This window comes from Rattus rattus, chromosome 2 (genome assembly GCF_011064425.1).
Source record: "Rattus rattus isolate New Zealand chromosome 2, Rrattus_CSIRO_v1, whole genome shotgun sequence".
Classification (NCBI taxonomy): domain Eukaryota; kingdom Metazoa; phylum Chordata; class Mammalia; order Rodentia; family Muridae; genus Rattus; species Rattus rattus.
In genome coordinates this window covers 33,712,538-33,731,870 of record NC_046155.1, presented here as the reverse complement: position 1 = coordinate 33,731,870, position 19,333 = coordinate 33,712,538, and the positions used below count along the sequence as shown (strand labels likewise).

Here is a 19,333-nt window from a genome sequence, read left to right as displayed (position 1 = left end):
CTAATACTCATAACTAACAACTGTCAGCTTTGAAACTGTGTGAAAATTAAAGTTTTCCAAGGTCCCAAATCCAGATTTATGAAAGAGTTGCGAGGTTATCTGAGAGTGATTCTGCTTTGATTAAAGAATAAAATACATGGCAATTTATTTCATTCTACCCACGACATTATAAGTTTTTCATTGTAGCTTTCATTTGGAGGAGCTGGTCTAACGCCTGATGAAAATCTCAGTGCTGACACACAAACATGGTATGTGAAATACATAATTAATTTATTGGAAAACTCATAAATATACTACAAAATAATCTTCTTTGAGATCCAGCTCTAACACTTGATCCTGTTTTAAGATTGTTTAGTTAGATTCCACCTACACAGTAATTTCATTTTTCTCTTGATACCCAAACAGCCCAGCTTCCTGAAGCAGTGTCTTGTCTCTATAGCAACAAGACAGCAAGGTCCACTTCATTTTATTCAAGTCAACAATCCAAAGATTTACAATTTTGATCTCTGCCCCAATTATTTCCTTTAATGCTCTAAAAATTGACTTTCAAAAACAAAAGTTACTTTGTAAATTTTGAATGATGTAATAATGACTGCTGGTAAATAAAAACTACATTGCACCGTGCCAGAAGATACGAATCACAGAAAACCTGTGTTCACCAACTTAGTTTAACCCAGTGGAAAAAGTGTAAGTATCAGCTTTAGTGTCAAATGGAGAATTGTGAAGCTTTCATTTGGACCCGCAGGTCTTCTGACATCCGTGTATCTCCTCTGTCCTTCTAACCGATACAGCAGGTTTCCAAGTCTGGATATTCCTTTGAGCATCCATCCTCCCATGGCCCTGCCCATTCTGCATGAAGTCGTGCTAAGACTTGCTAACATCAGGAGCGTCACAATTTGACCCTGCAGGTTCCCTGGGGAAGACTGGTTTCCTGCTTCATCAGATGTATAATTTCATTGTACACACGGTGAGGGGCATCCAGCCCCCAGATGAAATCCACATGCGCCCACTCAGGAATGTTCTTGTGGTAGATGAGGTTGGTGACTTCAGAAAGCAACGTTTTCACGTCATCTGGATTTGAAAGCCAATCTTGCCCTCCAGTCCACATGGCTGTTGGGACCATCATATCTCGAACTTTGTACCTTATAGGAGTTGGCTAGGTAAAAAGAATAGTTTGAACTCCACATAATACTTTTATATTCAAATTTACAGCTTCTCTTTTAAGTAGACATAATGTGCTGAAAGCTTTGTAGGCATTAGTCATGTAGAACTCTGTTAAGAGTTTATATTGCAGGCCATACTTTAAGGAAAACTTAACATGGTTCAACATTAGTTTCTTTACTGAGAAATAGAGATAATATCTCTAAAACCTTACTACATTGTTCAAGAAGGCATATAAATTAGGGTATGCATGTTCATGTACATGTGTATGTTTGTGTGCTTGCACACATGCTTGGACAGGGACGTATTGACAGGAATTTAACTTATGCATGCTGAATAGATGTTCTATGTGCTCTACTGAGTCCCTATCTTGCATTTTAGACATTGGATAATGTCATTTTTTTGTATTAAACATTTTATACACAAATATCCTCTTACAATAATTTTCTTGATAGTTACAGTTTACGAGACACCCCACAGAAAAGACGGGAAGCTATTATGATGGTCTGTGTATCCCCCGCATACACAGTGCACGTTCAGCTTCCCTGAACTTCACAAACTGGAAAAAACTACAAATCATCCTCAGGCACTCAGCTACCCTAAACTAAGGGGAGAATAAAGTTAGATACCTGTCCCAAATCCAAACCATCCAAAGAAGTCTTTTCCTAGGAGACTTCTCTTGCCCAGGCAATGCTGCTGGATTTCCCTGGCAGTCTGATATCATTCAACACTTAGAAATTTCCATAGAACCAGGGAGGCCAGTTTCTTAGCATAAAACCAACCACAAGTCACAGCTTCAACCCTAGATATCTTGTCTTCCTGGCTCCAGAAACACTCAAGAGGCTGCCTAATTTAGATGCAGAGCCAAGACACTCTATGATGTAACACTTGCCCTTTCTCATCTTCTGGGTGAAAAGACTGAGCTAAAGGTCCCACCCAGCTCCAGCTGACAGCATTAAATGACATCATCCCACACATTTGTTTTCTCTTCTCTTCCTTGCCATTTTCTCACACCTAGTCTGCATCCATCACATTCTCTAGAACTCAACCCACAAACCCTTACCAATAAAAAACATCTTAGATCCTCATATGTTTTCGCTAAAGGCATGGTTTTGAAAACAGTCAAGGGTGATCTCAAAAGAGTTAGTTAGATAATGTGACTGAGTTTCATATCTAAGGAGAACCACGCAGTTCCAACATTTTATATCTAGATGGATTACTGTACTGACTGTTAAGTATAATGTGATACCTCAAAGAAAGATTGGGCAGTGCATATTCCCCCCCACACACTTTGCATTATATGAGTAATCTCTATATCTACTTTCATGGCAACCGGAAATCTTCAGTGGAAGTTTTATACTCAAAAAGGCATACATACTCAGTTCTGTTTCTTTACCTGTCTATCTCACACTCCCAGTGATGTAATAACATTTGCATGGGATTCTCTTTGGATTTTAGCTTGAAATTCATATTTATTAAAAGTATGACCAGAGAGAATTTGTGTGTGTGTGGTGGTTTACATGTGCACATGTGTATACAGGTCCATATGCTATGAGGCAGTCTGGGCATGGAGAGAGGCCAAAGGAGGACATGGAACAACTTGTCTCTCATTGTTTGTCCTGTTCTCCTGTGACAGGGTTCTAATTGAATCTGGAGTCCATGGTTTTTCTGGCTAAACTGGCTGGACAGTAAGCCCCAACAATCTTTCTGTCTCCCACACCCAATCCCCAGCACTGAGGTTAGAGACAAGCTTGGCCATGCCTGGCTTGTTACGTAAGTGCTAGGGCAACTCAGGTCCTCATGTTTGCACAGCAAGTTCTCTTACCTGTGGGACATCTCCCTAGTCTTAAAGGCATCTTAAGGATTATATGATACAATGATTTCTATTTTAGAAAGAGTACATCCTGAATCATGGCAGCCTACCCACAATCCCACAGGTTTGAGGTGCAGAGTCATGAAGAACGGGACTCCCCATCGATTGTTTCTGACTCTTTTTTTCTGTGTCTTACCACCACAGCATCTCTGTGTGCATGTTTGTTTTGTTCCTAAAAGAATCCCTTTAGTATGCACTCAAAACCAGCAAAACCCCATCTTGCCTGCAGGAATCCCTGGGGCCTTACCACTGGGGCAGACTCAGAGAAACAGACCTCCCATGCCTTGCAGGAATGAAGAGTCTGCTGGCTAAGCTCTATTCTTTCCCAATTTCAGATGCAGTTAAAGTTGAACCGTCATCTTTTCTGCTTGGGTGTCTGTAATTGATTCCTATCTCTGGAGTCTGTTGTCACCCTTTTCCAAAGGCCGGTGGATTTTTAGCAGGTGGTGAAGTAAGTTGACGCTGTTACCTGATTGCTTTTCTCCCGATTTTTGGTCTCACTTCCCCAGTCAAAGGCACGAAGTTCCCCGGAATTTACTGCCTAGAAGAGAGAAAACAAGGTATCTGAAGCGAGAGACGCAGTATCCAAATGCTCAGCTCATCTTCAGTTGTGAAGCAGAGCCCAGCACAGAGCAAAGTTCTTTGGGTTATTCTCCTGCTGCACACTGGGGGTCCTGTGAGAAATCTGCGAGCCTGGATCTGGCTCTTTTAGCAAGAAGTGTGGCGTACAGCAGAGCGTTACCATTGCCATTTACTGCAGGAAGTGCCTCTCTGCTGTATCATTGTGGGTGGGCGTTTGGTACAATTCCAGACACAGTGTCCAGAATTTTCCTCTTGAACCTCTCTGCCTGTTTTTCCCTGCAACCCCTACCCCCTCTCACACACACACACACACACACACACACACACACACACACACACACACACACACACACACACACACACACACACACACACACTCACACACACACACTCACACACACCCACATAAACACACTCACACACTCAAACAAACACACTCCTCCTCTCTCACACAATTCTCTACTGAGACTGCTAAGCTTGACTCCTGTAAAGATTCCTTTCTGTACTTTGGCCCCACCTCTACATTCTCAATCCGGCTTGACCATAATACTCAAAAACCAGAAAAGGACAATTGGAAGCATACATTCCTTCACCCGTCTTTGGAACTTTGACTCTAAACAGAGAAGTATCTTACCTGAATCATCCTACTTTCAAGATGCAGCAAAGACAGGCTTAAGGCCCCTTCTGCCCTCGCCTCCTCCCTCTGGAATGTTAAACTAAGCCCATATTCAAATATCACTGGCCAGATTTTAACACAGGACAAACAGAAACCACCAGGTTTCATGACTATTACAGTCAAAATGCGCAAGGACCCTTATCTGGGGCTGCAAGCTGGGCATTCTCACCTGGCTCCAATGGAGAATATTCTGCACAGATGTTCCAGCAGGTGTATGGGCAACATACACATTTGCTCGGCTCTGTAACAAAGCACAAGGATTTATGTGACCAGATGTCAGTCTTGACAAAAACCAGACCTCAATGGTGTCAGACTAAGTAATGGCAAATCATTAAATTAGCAGCCATAATCTTAAACAGAAAAGGATATGTACACGGCAATCAACTATCACTGCCTTCTTATGAAACAACATTGTTCATTTGAGATTAGGTTCTCGTTAAGAAGAAATCACTAGTTTCAACCCTAACACTGCAAACAACAGATAGAACAATAATAAATATTTAATATTTATTAAATATCTCTATACTAGAAATATTTAGGGCAAGGACTCCAATACTGGTCCTAGCTCTATTATTTAATCTTTGGGCGAATCTGGACAAGTTAATTAACCCTCAAATTCAGTATGCCAATCTATATAATGGAGAAATTAATAATGCTTGTCTAATGGGTTTGCTGTCTGAAACAGTTTATTCTGGTACAGTATAGATGTCTGTTAAATGGTGGCTATAAATTAATTTTTTTATTTTCCTTTAAAAAGAAAGAAATTTTAGGAATGAAAGACATTCCTCTGGTCAGTGAGAATGGTCCAAGCAGGCAGCCCTCTGTGGTCAGCCCTCATTGACTTCCTGCCTGAAAACCCATGCCTTGACCAAAGTCTCCCTCATTATCATCTCTGTAGGGTTCGTCTACCTTCACAAATTCTAGAGCAGTGATTCTCAACCTTCCTAATACTGTGACCCTTTAATACAGTTCCTCATGTTGTGGTGATGCCAATATCTGACATGTGACCCTTGTTGGGTCACGACCCACAGGTTGAGAACCACCAAGTAGAGTGTCAACTTCAGTTTGCTTTGAAGTTGTTTCCCTCCCCCACTTTTTATCCACCAAGTCCAATTTTATTCCTTCTCTAGGAATTATCTCTAGCCATGGCATCTTGCACACTAATCTTCAACCCATACATATGAGGAAACTCACCCTCCGATGCCACCAGGGGCAGTACCCCAAACGAGCTGACCTACCCATTTCCATCAAAAGGAACATCAAGTACAAATCAAAAGTTCCCTCATGGAGCACAGAGATGGACCATTGTTGATTGACTTTCATTTTTCTTGTTATTTTTCCCCATGTTTTTTTCTCCCTGTAGGTTTCCAACCTCACCTATCATCTGTCAAGTTAGGATCTAGCGATGCTTTTCCATTAACCTTGCCTTATCCTCTCCTGTAACTTGCCCCATGTTTTCTTACAATTGGGAAATCACACACCGCATGTTGCACATCGTTTCTCTAAACCCTTGGCTGGTGTCAGCTGGTTTTCAATTGCTGAGACCAAGATCTCCCCAGCTTTGCTTAGGAAACGTCGTTCCCACTCACCATGTTCATGTTGTTCGTGTTAAAACCTCCCAGGAGTAAGATGATGTTACTGCAGATTTGGTCGAGAATCATCTGGCCACAAAGGTAAATAAAAAGCTGTCTGAAAAACCTAGTCTGGTATAAAAATTCTTGTCTGCCAAACAATCCCTGTAAGGAGAAGAGATAAAATACTGTCCATGACGCCCAGGGAGGGAGTGGCTTCCCTTTAAAGCATTGTTACAAGAAAGTGGTCAGAAAGACTTTCCTGTAGATGGAGGCATCTGGGGTGTCACGTACCTTGATCATCATATCTGGCAGCAGCAGAAACTTGGTACCAGGACTTTTTGCATGTTTAACAGTGGCTATAGGGGCTAAGGCAAAATACATTTTGATCTTATGAGCTAGCTCTGGCATGGTGGAGAATGCAATAAAGCCTGTAAGAGAGAAAAATTCATCACTGTGGGGACGGAATAGCTCAGAACTTAAGAAATGCGTGTTTTACTTCTGTCAAAATTCCTTTATAATTATGTGTGATTAGATCTTAACCAGTGCAGTAGTAGGCTTCAGGGATGGTGTGTGTGTGTGTGTGTGTGTGTGTGTGTGTGTGGGGTGTTGGGGGCAGTGGGTGATTAATGCAAAAATGTCTGTGTTTTCTATGTCACCTCTTATACTTGTTTTCAAGTAGGAAGTTCTCACTGAGTTAAATTGTTCAGCTCTTACACCTGGAGTACAGAGAACAGTTTTCCCACATAGTCTTGTTTAGTGAAGAAGATCTCTGTTGAACCCATGGGAGAGAAAAGCTGTCCCATGAAGCCAGGACAGATCTTACATTTGAAATCAGGCATTTTCGCACATTCTCTGTTTAGGTCAATCTCTCCAGTTTGAGGATACAAAAACCAAAACTCATGACCTCTGTTCCATTCTCAGGAAGTGAATGGGTATAAGAGAAGACAGAGTCCTTCTATACAGTTCTCTGCATCTGACTGGGTTTGCTAGCCGTACGCAAAGGCAAACACACAAGAAACTTGTTATCATCTCTTGTTCTCTCAGCTTTACGTGAGTACAAGAGGATGGGAATACACACACCTGTCCTCACCAGATTAACTCTGACCAGGTTAGAACTCTCCTCCAATGTTAAGATCCGAGAACCATAAATCACCTCTCCCTGGAAGATTGCTCTTCATGAAAAGCAAGTTCAGGGTTTTGATTTTAATAGCCCATGGTTTACCATTAGCCTAACCTTTGATTTCTTGCTCATACATTCCTCTGAAAACAGCATCCTGCCCTGTCATCAGCATCTTTACCTTGATGTTAAGATGAGCAAATTGAGTATAGAAAAATCATTTTAAAGGGATCTCTGGATTGTAGAGTTATGAAACACTGTAACTCTTCTATCTGTGGTTTGATGAGAGCTAGCAACACTGCAGCCCACTGCTGTTATCAAATATTAAGGAAAATGTAAAACCCAGACTTCTCTCCACCTCTGGAGTATCACTGAGAAATGAGCACACTGCCTTCGGGCTCTCAGTTCTGGCAGCCTTTAGAAATTTTGATTCCCACTATGACATTACACATGATGTGAGCAATAATTCTCAGTGATTGTTGGAAACTTTTTTTAGGACCCTAGCTAGTTTTATGAAGATAACCCAAGAAGCCCTAATAAACCACACAATTCCCAATAGATAACTGACTGTGCTATGATTGATACAGACAAAGAGAGAGAGATGGACAAACAAAAATAGCCAGTTTACTGTGCTCACTGTTCTACGGAGTCAGGTTAATTTTGTGTACAAATTATGTTATCTGCTTGAGAAAAGTTGCTGTCTAGAGTTTGGCTATACCTAGTGTAATCTTTGACACTCTGTATGATGTATCTCCCAGGGTCGACTATATTTTAGGGGAAACACTGACAATTTGATATGCATGAACTCTCCTTCAAAATGTTGTACTTGGCACGTGCAATAGATTTTCTCATTATCTTGTCTTCTCCTTGAATCTCTCTAGGCATATTAAGTCCTTTATTCCTTTCATAGAGGGAGACAGAGCCTAAACCTGAGAAATTTCACACAGAGGTAAATTGCCACTGTCCTCATGGGAAACAAGCAACAGCTAATAAAAAGATAAGCTTGGTGACACTGTTTAATGACCAGTGAGAGTGTTGGCAGGAGCAAACCACCTGGAGTGAGTCCCTGTGACCAGAGGGACTGCATCATCTGCTGGTACCATGGTATACAGTTGAATTAAGGAAGCAGCAAGCATCCTATGAGTTAACCCAGTGACGACTGAAGATTATGACAGCTTAAAGTAGTATGGTAGCTTCAGTAGTGTGGTAGCAGGCTCAAAGGCATCCATGTCCCTTCTTAGAAAGGTTTGACTTCCTTATCCCCAGTGGTTGTGGAGATGGAAGTAAGACTCTTAGGGGGAATGTACATGTAGAATTCCTATGCATTGAGTTTCCCTCATGCAACACTGGTTATTAGACATGTGCATGTGCAGTTACTGGCTTCTTAATTCCCTGGTCTTTCAATATATCATACTTCATTCATCTGTAAAATGGAGATATAGCTTTTTTCCAAATATTCTTCTTCAGCAATAAAGCAAAATGATGTAGTTAGTAAGTATGCATCTAAGGTAGTTATTATGAAAGCAAAAAACAATATGAAGACAGAACTGAATCTGTTTAACTTCATCTTTCTAATGAGTATAGACCCTTCTCTGGTAGCTGGACAAGCTACCCTTACTAAAATGTGCAGTTTTTTCCTAAGAAAACTGTATTCCTGCTCTCAACTCAGGATTTAGCTTCAAAACACAGGTTAAAGAGACCTGACTAGACTCAGAGACCCTCATTCTGTCACACAGACCATTCTTTCTCCCAATTCAAGACTAGGAACAAACCCTATTGGTTTAGGTCTGATATGAGGCCTGAATAGCCCCATTCCCATCTCTCCATATAAGTGATCTTGTCCTGAGTTGCTGTCATCTAAGTCTCTTGAAGATTCACTCAAAGCAGGAAGTAATCACCAGACGCTGGTAAAGAGAGAAACTTGGGTTCACAGCACCAATTCTGCTTGTCATTCAGTGATAGCACTCTGTGTCTTTCTTAATCCCCACTGTGAGGCCAACTGTGAACCCAAGGCTTCATTCACTGAACACATTCATCGAGTGCGTAATATGGACTAGAAAGTTCTATAACAGCTGTACTTTAGACAAAATACCTGACTTCACAGAGCTAACATGCATGGTTGTATCATGTAGTCCAATCAGTTAGAGTGCCCATAAGGGGGACTTATGATCTCCATTTTGCAGATGCAGAAACTGAGACCAGTGTGATGAAGGTTTCGCTTTTGGGGTATCATCTAAAGAATAGCAGAGATGGTGTTTTGATCCACTCCTCTCATCTTTCTACCACATCCCAGGTCTCCTTCAGTTCAACCTTTGTTCCCAGAAGCTTTTAGAGTCACTGAAGGGGAGAAGGCCAGGCGACATGAGTAATTGTCTGAGTTCAGCCATAGCTTGAGTCACAGGCTCACGGCTCGTTCTGTGTATACCAACCTTCTTTCCTGTGAACCTACCCATGGTGGTGCCCTGGGAATAGCCAACATAATAGATCTCTTTCTGGCCCGTTTTCTGTAAGATAAAGTTTATCACAGCTGGAAGGTCAAACCTAGCCATTTCATCATAACTACAAAGGGAAAAGACAAAGTTATTCAACAATGATAATGCAAACGGAACACAGTCAGACTCCCCCAGGATCTGCCAACGATTCCCCACCCCCCACACACACCAGAATCAGCTCTGTTAACGTGTCACTGTGTTTCTCACAACCCTCAAGATGGATTTGTTTCAAGCCCGTGGGACTCTATGGGGGCACAGGCTGTTAGAAATGTCTATTCTGTCTGGACGCTGTCATATAGTAATGACTATTGAGCAGTTTTGAACATACAAGCCACCTCCTACTGTGAGGCATGTTCTGCCCTGTAATGAAAACAGCTCAAAGGAATGCAGATTTCTTTGTGGGAGGAATGCTGGAATGGTAGCAAAACTCTTATCTGACCAAATGCATAAAGAACTGGTTGACCACCAGTGGTAAGTAAGGACATTAGGAACTTGAGTAAGGCTATGAGAATTACGACTTAAGGTGATGATACACAACAATTGGTAAATCCCTATTTAATGAACTTGGTCTCATGTCCTGGGGGTGTCAGTCTTGTTGCTGTATATGAGGGAGTTAATTCTAGAAAATCACATGGAAATGACTGGACTCCTTTCCTACTCCAGTCTCAATCACCTGACACCAGGCACTGTTCTCAACCTACAAGCTAGACCTTGGGAGAACCAGTCTTCCTCTACTCACCCATAGCAGCACAGGATAATAAAAAAAAAATACTGGGGAATATTGAGTCGGGACATTGCCGACATAACTTCATGAGTAATTCAGATACCACGTCACAATTCTTTACCCAGTGGTTCTAGGCACATCTGTGTCCACCTCCGCCCTCACAGTGTTCTTGTACCTGAAAGCCCAGAACTCATCTTGGTCTATGGAGAGGGTCTTATGCTTCCGGGACCAGGTGTTTCCTCGGCTGTTTCCCATCCACACATCAAAGCCAGCATCAGCCAGAATAAAACCCAGGCTGTTGTTGGGCAGGTTGGAAATCCAGTTGCTAGCATCCCCAAGAAGGCCATGCTGCAGTAGCACCACTGGCCTGGATCCTGCAAACAAGAGAAAATTCCAACTGGTGGTGCATTCTCTGTCTTCTTGCTTCCTCTATATATAAGGGCTTGCATTCCAGAGAAATCTACATGCAAACCCCTCTTTTTGCTGCTTGTCAGTTTGATTATCTTAGTTAGTTATTTAATGTTTTTGTGTTTTAATTTCCTCAACAACAGAAAATAAGCCTTTTTTATGAACAAATAAAATATACCATAAGGAACAAATACACACTGCATGTTAAAGGTAAAAAAAAAAAAAAAAAAAGCACCAGAATGCGATTCCCATCATTGTTTTGAGGAACTGTTAGTATTAAACTGTTTGTATTACATCTTCAGAAAATATTAGAACTCTTTCAGAAGAAGGTATCTTATAATGATGAACATACACATACACATGTGCATATATAAAAAAAATAGCCTCATGACAAAGACTCTACATGTAAAACTGACCCACACTTCAGGGAAATGTGTTGATCAGAATAAAGTTATAAGCTGGGTGTGGTGGCACATACCTATAACACCAGAACTGAGGGGGTTAATTTGGAAGATCATGAGTTTGAGGCCAGCCAGGGCTACACAGCAAGACATGGTCAAAATTCAAATAAATAAGTAATGGTAATAAATGACAGCCCACTAGGTAGTAAGGGAAATTGTAAGAATACCATCATGGAGGAGCTGTATTGCACATCGATTGGACTAAAAGGCTTTTTAAAATGTCAACACTCACACCGTGTGACCAGTCAGCAGCCTGTGAGTACAAACTTTTGACCCTGGTGTCCTCCACACTGAGTAATCAGCACAGTCACTTGACAAGAAGAAGGACACCTTGCCTAAGCCTGTAGGATTTGTGCAACTTAACAAAGACTCTGTTCCCAGGGTACTCGTTTATGTGCACATTTTGTTGTTTCATCTCGCAGACAAATGTATTAATCCCAAAACAATTCTCAAGGAAGCGCTTGCTGTTGCATACACACGAATGAAAAGGGAGAAGCCCTTGCTCTCATTCAGGCTCCGCTCTGGTGGAGGAGGAAAAGAGAGTAAACTCTCATGAAACCATGTCTTCAAGCATAGTAAGGGGAAACAGGAGATGTGGTCCCAGGTGCTAATAGGTGGCGCGAGGCTGCATTCTGACTAGGGTAGTTGGGGAAGAAAAAGAGTCTTGCAAAACTGCAAAGAAGAAGGAAGTTAAGTTCCAAGGCCCTGCCATGGAAGTGGAGTAGACATGCAGCAGGTATAGCTGGGCAGCCTGGGATAAACACATTCATCTTGAAAAGGCTCCAGGTGTGCCTATTGAGATAAACAGAATTCTGAAATATTTACCCCACAGACCAGTAACATTTGTCCAGTGTTAGGTAAGAACACAGCCTACATTGTGATAAATGTCCTGAGTTGAGTGTCACAAACTACCAAGTGTTAGCATGGACTCTTTGGTCTAGTTACATAGCTGTGGGTGGCAGAGTGATAAAGAAACTTACATGAACCCGAGGAAATGACGCACTTGTCATTATAGCTGGCTTACAGAAAGGACGCAGGGAGTTATATTTTGGTACACGTGACAGACCATGTAGTTGCTGTTATACATGCAGAGCCAAAAAACAAAGAACAACAACAACAACAACAAACACACACACACACACACACACACACACACAGAGCCCAGTGGAAACATATGTGCATACTTTGTTGACTAGGATAAATATTTAAAAAACAGTGTTGGCCTATATAAAACCTCATATAAAAGTGAAATTAAGCAAATGCCATAACAACACATTGAAAATTTAAATGTGTGCAACCTAGAGCCTGGTTTTTGGTCTTCAGTGGATAATGAGGCAACATCATAAATATTTAAGGCGATCTTTGGATGAGGCACATGTGATGCGGTGTTGACGATCAGGTCCTTTATAGGAGAATTCACGAAGAACGAAAGCTCCAATGTGGTATTTTCAAGGGATCATCAGGGAAGGTTCTAGAATATTTATGTAGGAGGGGTTTGGGAATGGATTAAGTGCCAGAATGCATGAAAATGGATGTTTTTCTGGAAGGTTTTGTTTTGTTTGTGGTAGTTCTGTTTTGTTTGTGGTATTTCTGTTCTGTTTTGTTTTGTTTTGTTTGTAGTGATGGTGATTGAACCGAGATCCCCAAAAATGCTTGCTATGTGTTCTTCCCCTGTGCTCCCTCTGCAGATCAAATGTACTTTGGAAACATAGGTCTGAGATAGTTGATCACTGTGGGTATGAATAGAATATAATATGGTAATGGGGATAAGGACTATTTGGAAACTGACACTATCTTTTCCCCTAACCAAGGCATCTCGGTCTGTCCCAGAAAGCAAACTTAATCCTACTTATCAAGAAAGTCTGGGCTGGTGCTCACTTTGACAACACATATGCTAAAAAAAAATCTGGGCTGCAAGAAGATTATCATGTTGAGGTGACACTGAGTAAACCATACCTTCCTTCTTCAATTGTGTCTGTCCCCGAGGGATTCTGTTCACAGAAAGGATGTACCCATCTTCTGTTGCAACTTCATACTCCTCACTGGGATAACCCTTGTGTTTGATGATTTCGCTCTATGGAAAAACAAACAAAACCTCAACATTAATTTAGACATCAGGTCTACATGGCTATAGTCCCAACAATTCAAGGGTAATAGTAGCTTCTTGCAAAAAGGTCCTTATCTTTCCCTAACTGGTACTACTTTAGTCAAACCAGCCAATCTTCCTTGGATTTAAATTTGATTAATTTTTATATTTTGCAGTATTGGTGAGCAAACCTGGGGCCTCGCAAGACAGACAGATGCTCTGCCACTAAACTATACCCAATTTCTCTCACTGCTTTTTATTCTTCTTATGGAGACTGAACTGGAACCCAGTTTTCAGAATTGGGAGACAATTCTGTCAACCCTACCCAGGCACTTGCTAGGAAGGCAGAGCATGGAAGTAACCTACTGTATTAGGAACTCTGAGGGTAGATCCCAGCAATTTGTGTTTCGGGTCTTCACAGAATTCTGACCCCTGAAAAACGCTGAGCTAGAACACAGTCTCCAAAGCCTGGATGTGCCTCAGAGATATCCAGGATCAGTGGATGTATAGATTTTTGGGCTCAAGTCAAGAAACCAGGCCATTGTACTGTAGTAACTGTTCTGGGGTGACTTGGGATTTCCTCTGCCCCACAGTCCTTGAGTGAGGTAACACAGACCCAAAAGGACATGCATGGTATGTTCTCACTAATAAGTGGATATTAGTAAAAAAAAAAAAGGGTACAGAATATCCAAGATATAGCCCACAGAACTCAAAAAAGGTCAACAAGCTGAAGGGCCCAAGCGAGGACACCTCAGACCCAGTTGGGAGGGAGAAGAAAGCAACCACAAGCAAAGAGGGTAGGAGGGACAGGGGAGGGAAAGGGGATAGGGGTTGGGGAAGAGGGGAACATGATCTGGTATTGGGTGGGGGAAAGGACTGAAGCCATGAGGGCCAGCATAAAGAATGGAAACAGGCAACCTCTGGAGGAAGGAAGTTGGGAGGACCCCCCAGAATGTACCAGAGACCTGGGAAGTGAGAGAACCTCAGGACTCAAATTGGGGACCCTAGATGAGATTTCCTACAGTGGGGAAAGGGAACTTATTGAAGTTCCACTGAAAGGAAAAAGTTTAAAATTGCCCCCTAGACAAAACTTGAAGCCAAAAGAAAGAAAAATAGTTGGGCCCTGGAACTGCCTGTTCCAGAAACTAGCTGATCACAGAAAGAGTAATTGCACCAGCTGGTTCAGCCACTCTGTTCCAGGAACTAGCTAACCATAACAGCAGCTGACCATAATAGCAGGAACTGGTTAACCATAAAGTTAGACTAAAATCTTAAAGAACAATCATGAGAAACAGGAGGTTCTTCCTTGTGATTCGGTATGGTTTTTCCTTTAAATACCCCTTCTCTCAACGATTTGAGGTTGAACTCTCCCCTGTGTCAGATACGAGTCTCGACCCCAGTGCACTGGTTTCTGTCATCTCTATCAATAAACCGCTTGTTGATTGCATCAAGACTGGTCTCTCGTGAGTTCTTGGGGGGTTGAGTCATCCCAAGACTTGAGTGAGGGTCTCCCTGCTCTGGGGGGTCTTTTACCACTTCCAGCAGAAAGACGGGGCATCAAGTAAGGGATGGGGTTGCTATCCCACATTCAAAGCTCTGACCCATAATTCTTCCTGTCTGAAAGAAATGCAGGGATGGAAATGGAGAAGAGCCTGAGGAAAAGAAGGTCCAGCAACAGGCCCAAAGGGGGTTCAGTTCAAGGGGAGGCCCCAAGACCTGACACCATTACTGAGGCTATAGGGCATTCACAAAATGGGACCTATCATGACTGCTCTCCAAAAGACCCAACAAGCAGCTGAAAGAGTCAGATGCACATATGTGCATCCAACAAATGAACAGAAGCTGCTGACCCCTAGGTTGAATTAGGGAAAAGCTGAAGGAAGCTGAGGAGAAGGGCAACCCTGTAGCAGGACCAGCAGTCTCAACTAACCTGGACCCTCTAAGAAGAAAGGCCAAAGTCTCAATCAGAGCTTTAATCCAACACACACATTTTTCTCTATGCTATTGAAAACCTTAGCTACTGCTCTTTATTCCTCTGCTAGATTGTTCTGGATAGGATAAGGTAAGGGATGTGCATAGAACATTAATTACAGTGCCTAACACCAACAGTGGGTACTCAGTAGGCATTATATATAATTAAAACCCAATAAGTACACAATTAAAACTCAACTAACCAAATATTATAGTATTAATGTGTGTGTTCACATGCACATGCATGCACATAGCACCATTACATAGTTAATTTACATTGTTTTGATCATTCATCAAATATACTTAGAGGATTTATCAAGACACATAACTGGATTCTATCCTCAAAGTTTTGGCAGGTCTAGGTTGGACCCAGAGCACTGATGTTTCTAAAAACTTTTCAGATGTTGTTGAAGCTGCTTGTTCTGGAGAGACTATCCCCCAAAATCACCACTGGGGACAGTTTGAAGAGCTAAGATACGTACAGGAAATGTTAGAGTCCTTCTATGAAGATTTCTGTGATTTGTCATCAAGGGGTTAGGTGTAAATAATGGTTTAAGGGTGGGAAGGAAGGAAGGAAGGAAGGAAGGAAGGAAGGAAGGAAGGAAGGAAGGAAGGAAGGGAAGGAGCTCTGAGAAGGGAGAGACCCATGAACAGGATTAGTTAGGAAAAAATTTATGGAGGGTGCAAAATTTGAGCTCATCTACAACTGAACAAGAACTACCTGTGAGAGAACACAGGAGGTAGAAGTTAGGGACATAGGTATCTCAGAAAATGATTATATGTCACTGATATTAACAGATAGTTAGCAGGCTATATTTGGCAAGAGAGCTTACACACAGGATAATATTAAGAAACAAATTCGACTAAGTAAAAATACAGCTCTAACATATTCTAACGAGTAAATTATTTTTATAATCATTTATTTTTCTTTGTGTTTTGAATCAAGGTCTCTTTTTCTATGTAGCCCTGGATGTCCCGGAACTTGCTATGTAGACTAGGCTAATCTTGAATTCACAGAAATATATCTGCTTCTGCGTTTTGAATGCTGGGACTAAATGCATGTGTCACCATGTCTGGCTACATAATTAAATATACCACTGTGTATATGCATATATGCATATATGTGTATAATAACACAAATACACACATGCACACACATATGTACTTTTTTAGTTAGAGCTTTACTGCAGCATCCAAACTGGGCTTGAGCTTGGAATGCTTTGGCCATCCTAAGTGTAATTAAAAATTCTAGCCATATTTAATATTTACCTTTCAACCTAATTATCTATCTTAAAATATTTTACCTGGAGGAAAAAAAATCAGTTATGTGCGTTATAACAATAATTTAAGAAGGATTAGCCCAGAAGTGTTGGCACACACTTTAATCCCAGCTCTTGAGAGGCAGAAGCAGGTTATCTCTATGAGTTTGAGGCCAGCCTCATCTACAGAAGGAGTTCTAGGGCAGCCAAGGGACCCTGCCTTGAAATAAAAGGTTTTCCCTTTGTTATTTGTTCAGTTTTAGGAACACCTGTGTGTATGTGACCTATATGACATATAGTGACTACATGGTGTATGCCACCATACCTAGCTACGAGGGTTCTTGATATACATCTTGCATATAAATCATGCTTCAGAGTATTATCTGCTCCCTAGAGGATCTCACCTGGGACAAATACGCACACCAAAAAGTAGAATGTGATACAGAAATTTGAACAATGTTCTTGAAAGTTGTTTAAACCATTGGGGGCATTCTTTTTGATATGTCTTGTTAGTAGAAAATATTAAAAAATAGGAAATTGTGTATGATGCTTCTTCGCCTTCTCTTAGAAAACAGAAACCTTCATAGGTTCAGAAGAAAGTGTCAGGACATGATAAAGCTGTTGGAGATAAGCTCAGGGTGCTAATGTATTAATAAGAAGTATTGGCACCTGAGGTTCTTAGGTCTCCTACAAGGGCTACATACTGTTCTCATAATAAAGGCACTAACCTCTAATAGGCAACTGAACAGTTTTCATCTTGAACGTGACATGCTCTCAGCTGCCCCACTTCCTCACCATGCTGACCTCTTTGCCAGCTACCCTCTTCCTGACTCCTATTTACTCTTCTTAGTTCAGGCAACAAAATATTTTCCTAGATTCTGGATTAGTGTCCCCCGTTTTAATGTTTTTCTTGCCTTTGACCTTAGTCGTCTCATCAGTAATTGGCTGTTTGTCTTTTGTGCTGGGTAACCAGCTTTTGATTTTTTTGAGATTTCTCTGTGGCCATGGTGAATAGCATGATGTTAGGTACCTGCCGTGATGGAGTCCAGCACCCTCCTGAAATCCCGGCAGCCTGGAGGTGCTGGGCAGGGGCAGTGTTTGGTCTAGGAAAGCAATCTTTGTCATAGGAACTCCATGCACCCTAAAACTTGAGAAACTTTTGTGGAACATTCAGGACTCCTGAGGCTCTGCAATAGTGTACTGGAAGGACAAGCAACAGCTAAACATTGAACAGGTCCAAGAAGCCTCTGCACACTGTAGATATTTGCACTCTGTAGACTCAGAACGCTTCCACAGCCTGTAAGTCTTAAAGGCTAGGCCAGCCATCAGAGTGATGAAGGAAGCCTGACAGAACTATGGAGATTCATAAAAAAAAAACAAACTTTTTTAAAGGCTGTTGGTTTTAGAAACTATGCAAAAAATACTAGAAGAAAGAGTTAATATAAAATGGGTCTTTGGTCTCAAAAACCCGTTTCCTCTTTTGATGGAAATATTAGGTGAGGCTGCCAAATGTCCAACATAATCATGTCACTCATTTGGAAGTCAGCTCTCCACCCTGTCATCGGGTAGGGTTTAAGGCACAGCGGCTATAATTACAGGCATGTGTTTAGGTGGACCTGAGTTTAAATTGTAGGTCTCAAAGCATAGCAGTGGGACTTGTTTAACCTGTTTAAATGCTTCTTTAATCTCAGTGCCTTGATTTGAAGAGTATAGATAATCATACCTCCAGGATGGAGCAATGGAAAGGAAATTGTATCTCTACCGCTTTTTTTTTTTTTTTAAATCACATTGCCTTCTATGGAATAAATGGTACTATACGGTGGTCATGAACTAAAACTTAATTTGAGGTTGGAGAGTAAACACAAAAATTCTCCCGAAGACTTGTGAAGAGAGGTGTCATCCTTTGTATATCTTTCTTACATGACTTCTCTAGCACGAACAGACCTATCATTGCTATTTGACAGTTAGCATCCAGAGCAAGACAAGAGCAGGAGGTACTAGAATATATGCTCTCACAGCAAGAGCTCAGGGCTGATACTTTTATCAAAGGGAACAAAGCAAGAAGATTAAAAAAGATGAAATGAAAGTCATTAGGGTCTAAGACAGGTCCCAACGGTTTCAATTATTTCCTCGTTTATTGGGAGGCTCTGAAGGTTCAAGAAAGAGTTAAGCTGTTCTTGAAGCCTAAAGAGATTAAGTCATCCACCCCACATCACTGAATTTGATTGGAAAGACCCCACCCCCACACCCAGTCTCTAAGAAAGTTTAGCTTTCTTCCAGTCTATTGTTTGTCCCATACTGTTCTAACATGTTCTAGCATGGAGCATTTCAGGATATAAAAATGACACAGCACGCAGCTACTTCACAAATGCAAAGGCTAACACAGCCCCCTTCACTTCCCCCAAACATGGAAAACCCCAACTTACAACATTCATGAACGCTTCTGGGTCCGCAGCTTTCGTTGGCATGTGTCCCGAGTTCACATTTCTTTGGAGCAAATACGCTACCAGAATCAGAAGCCATATCTCCACTCTGTGTGAAACACTCCATGCTCTTGACAAGATTTCTGACATGGTCCAACATCTACATTAGCTTTGTTGCTAAGGAGGCAACAACTACATCTAGAGTCAGAAGAAGGACCTGCAGGTTTAAAACATCTTTTGTGTGTTTTTTCCAGTGGCAAAAGAAAATATCTGAAGTAGATTAAGCAGGTTTACATCCAGGAATGAGAGCACATGGTGTAGGCTGTGAGCATTGCTCAGAATGTCACAATGCTGCCCGGCTCCTCCTGCTCCTCCCTCATTCATCTTGTAAACACCAATCCTTCCACATCTAGGTGTGTCCAACTTTCTTTGTTGCAATGGGAGTTTCATGCATGTTTAATATGGCCCACAAACTCCTGTTCACCATCACCGTGTAGGGGCCAGAAGGAAGGAGCACAGCCCCCTT

General features: G+C 41.6%; 1 protein-coding gene across 1 annotated transcript; it reads right to left on the bottom strand.

The window, feature by feature from the left end:
- Positions 1-246: 246 nt before the first annotated feature.
- Positions 247-18,970, bottom strand: LOC116893779 (lipase member M). The gene is made up of 9 exons (XM_032895482.1): positions 18,811-18,970; positions 13,025-13,142; positions 10,375-10,573; positions 9,433-9,542; positions 6,158-6,294; positions 5,882-6,028; positions 4,462-4,533; positions 3,504-3,575; positions 247-1,156 (listed from the first exon to the last, which is right to left on the bottom strand). Exons 1-9 carry the CDS (start codon positions 18,955-18,957, stop codon positions 890-892), a joined length of 1,269 nt encoding a protein of 422 aa, XP_032751373.1. The 5' UTR covers positions 18,958-18,970; the 3' UTR covers positions 247-889.
- Positions 18,971-19,333: the final 363 nt, after the last annotated feature.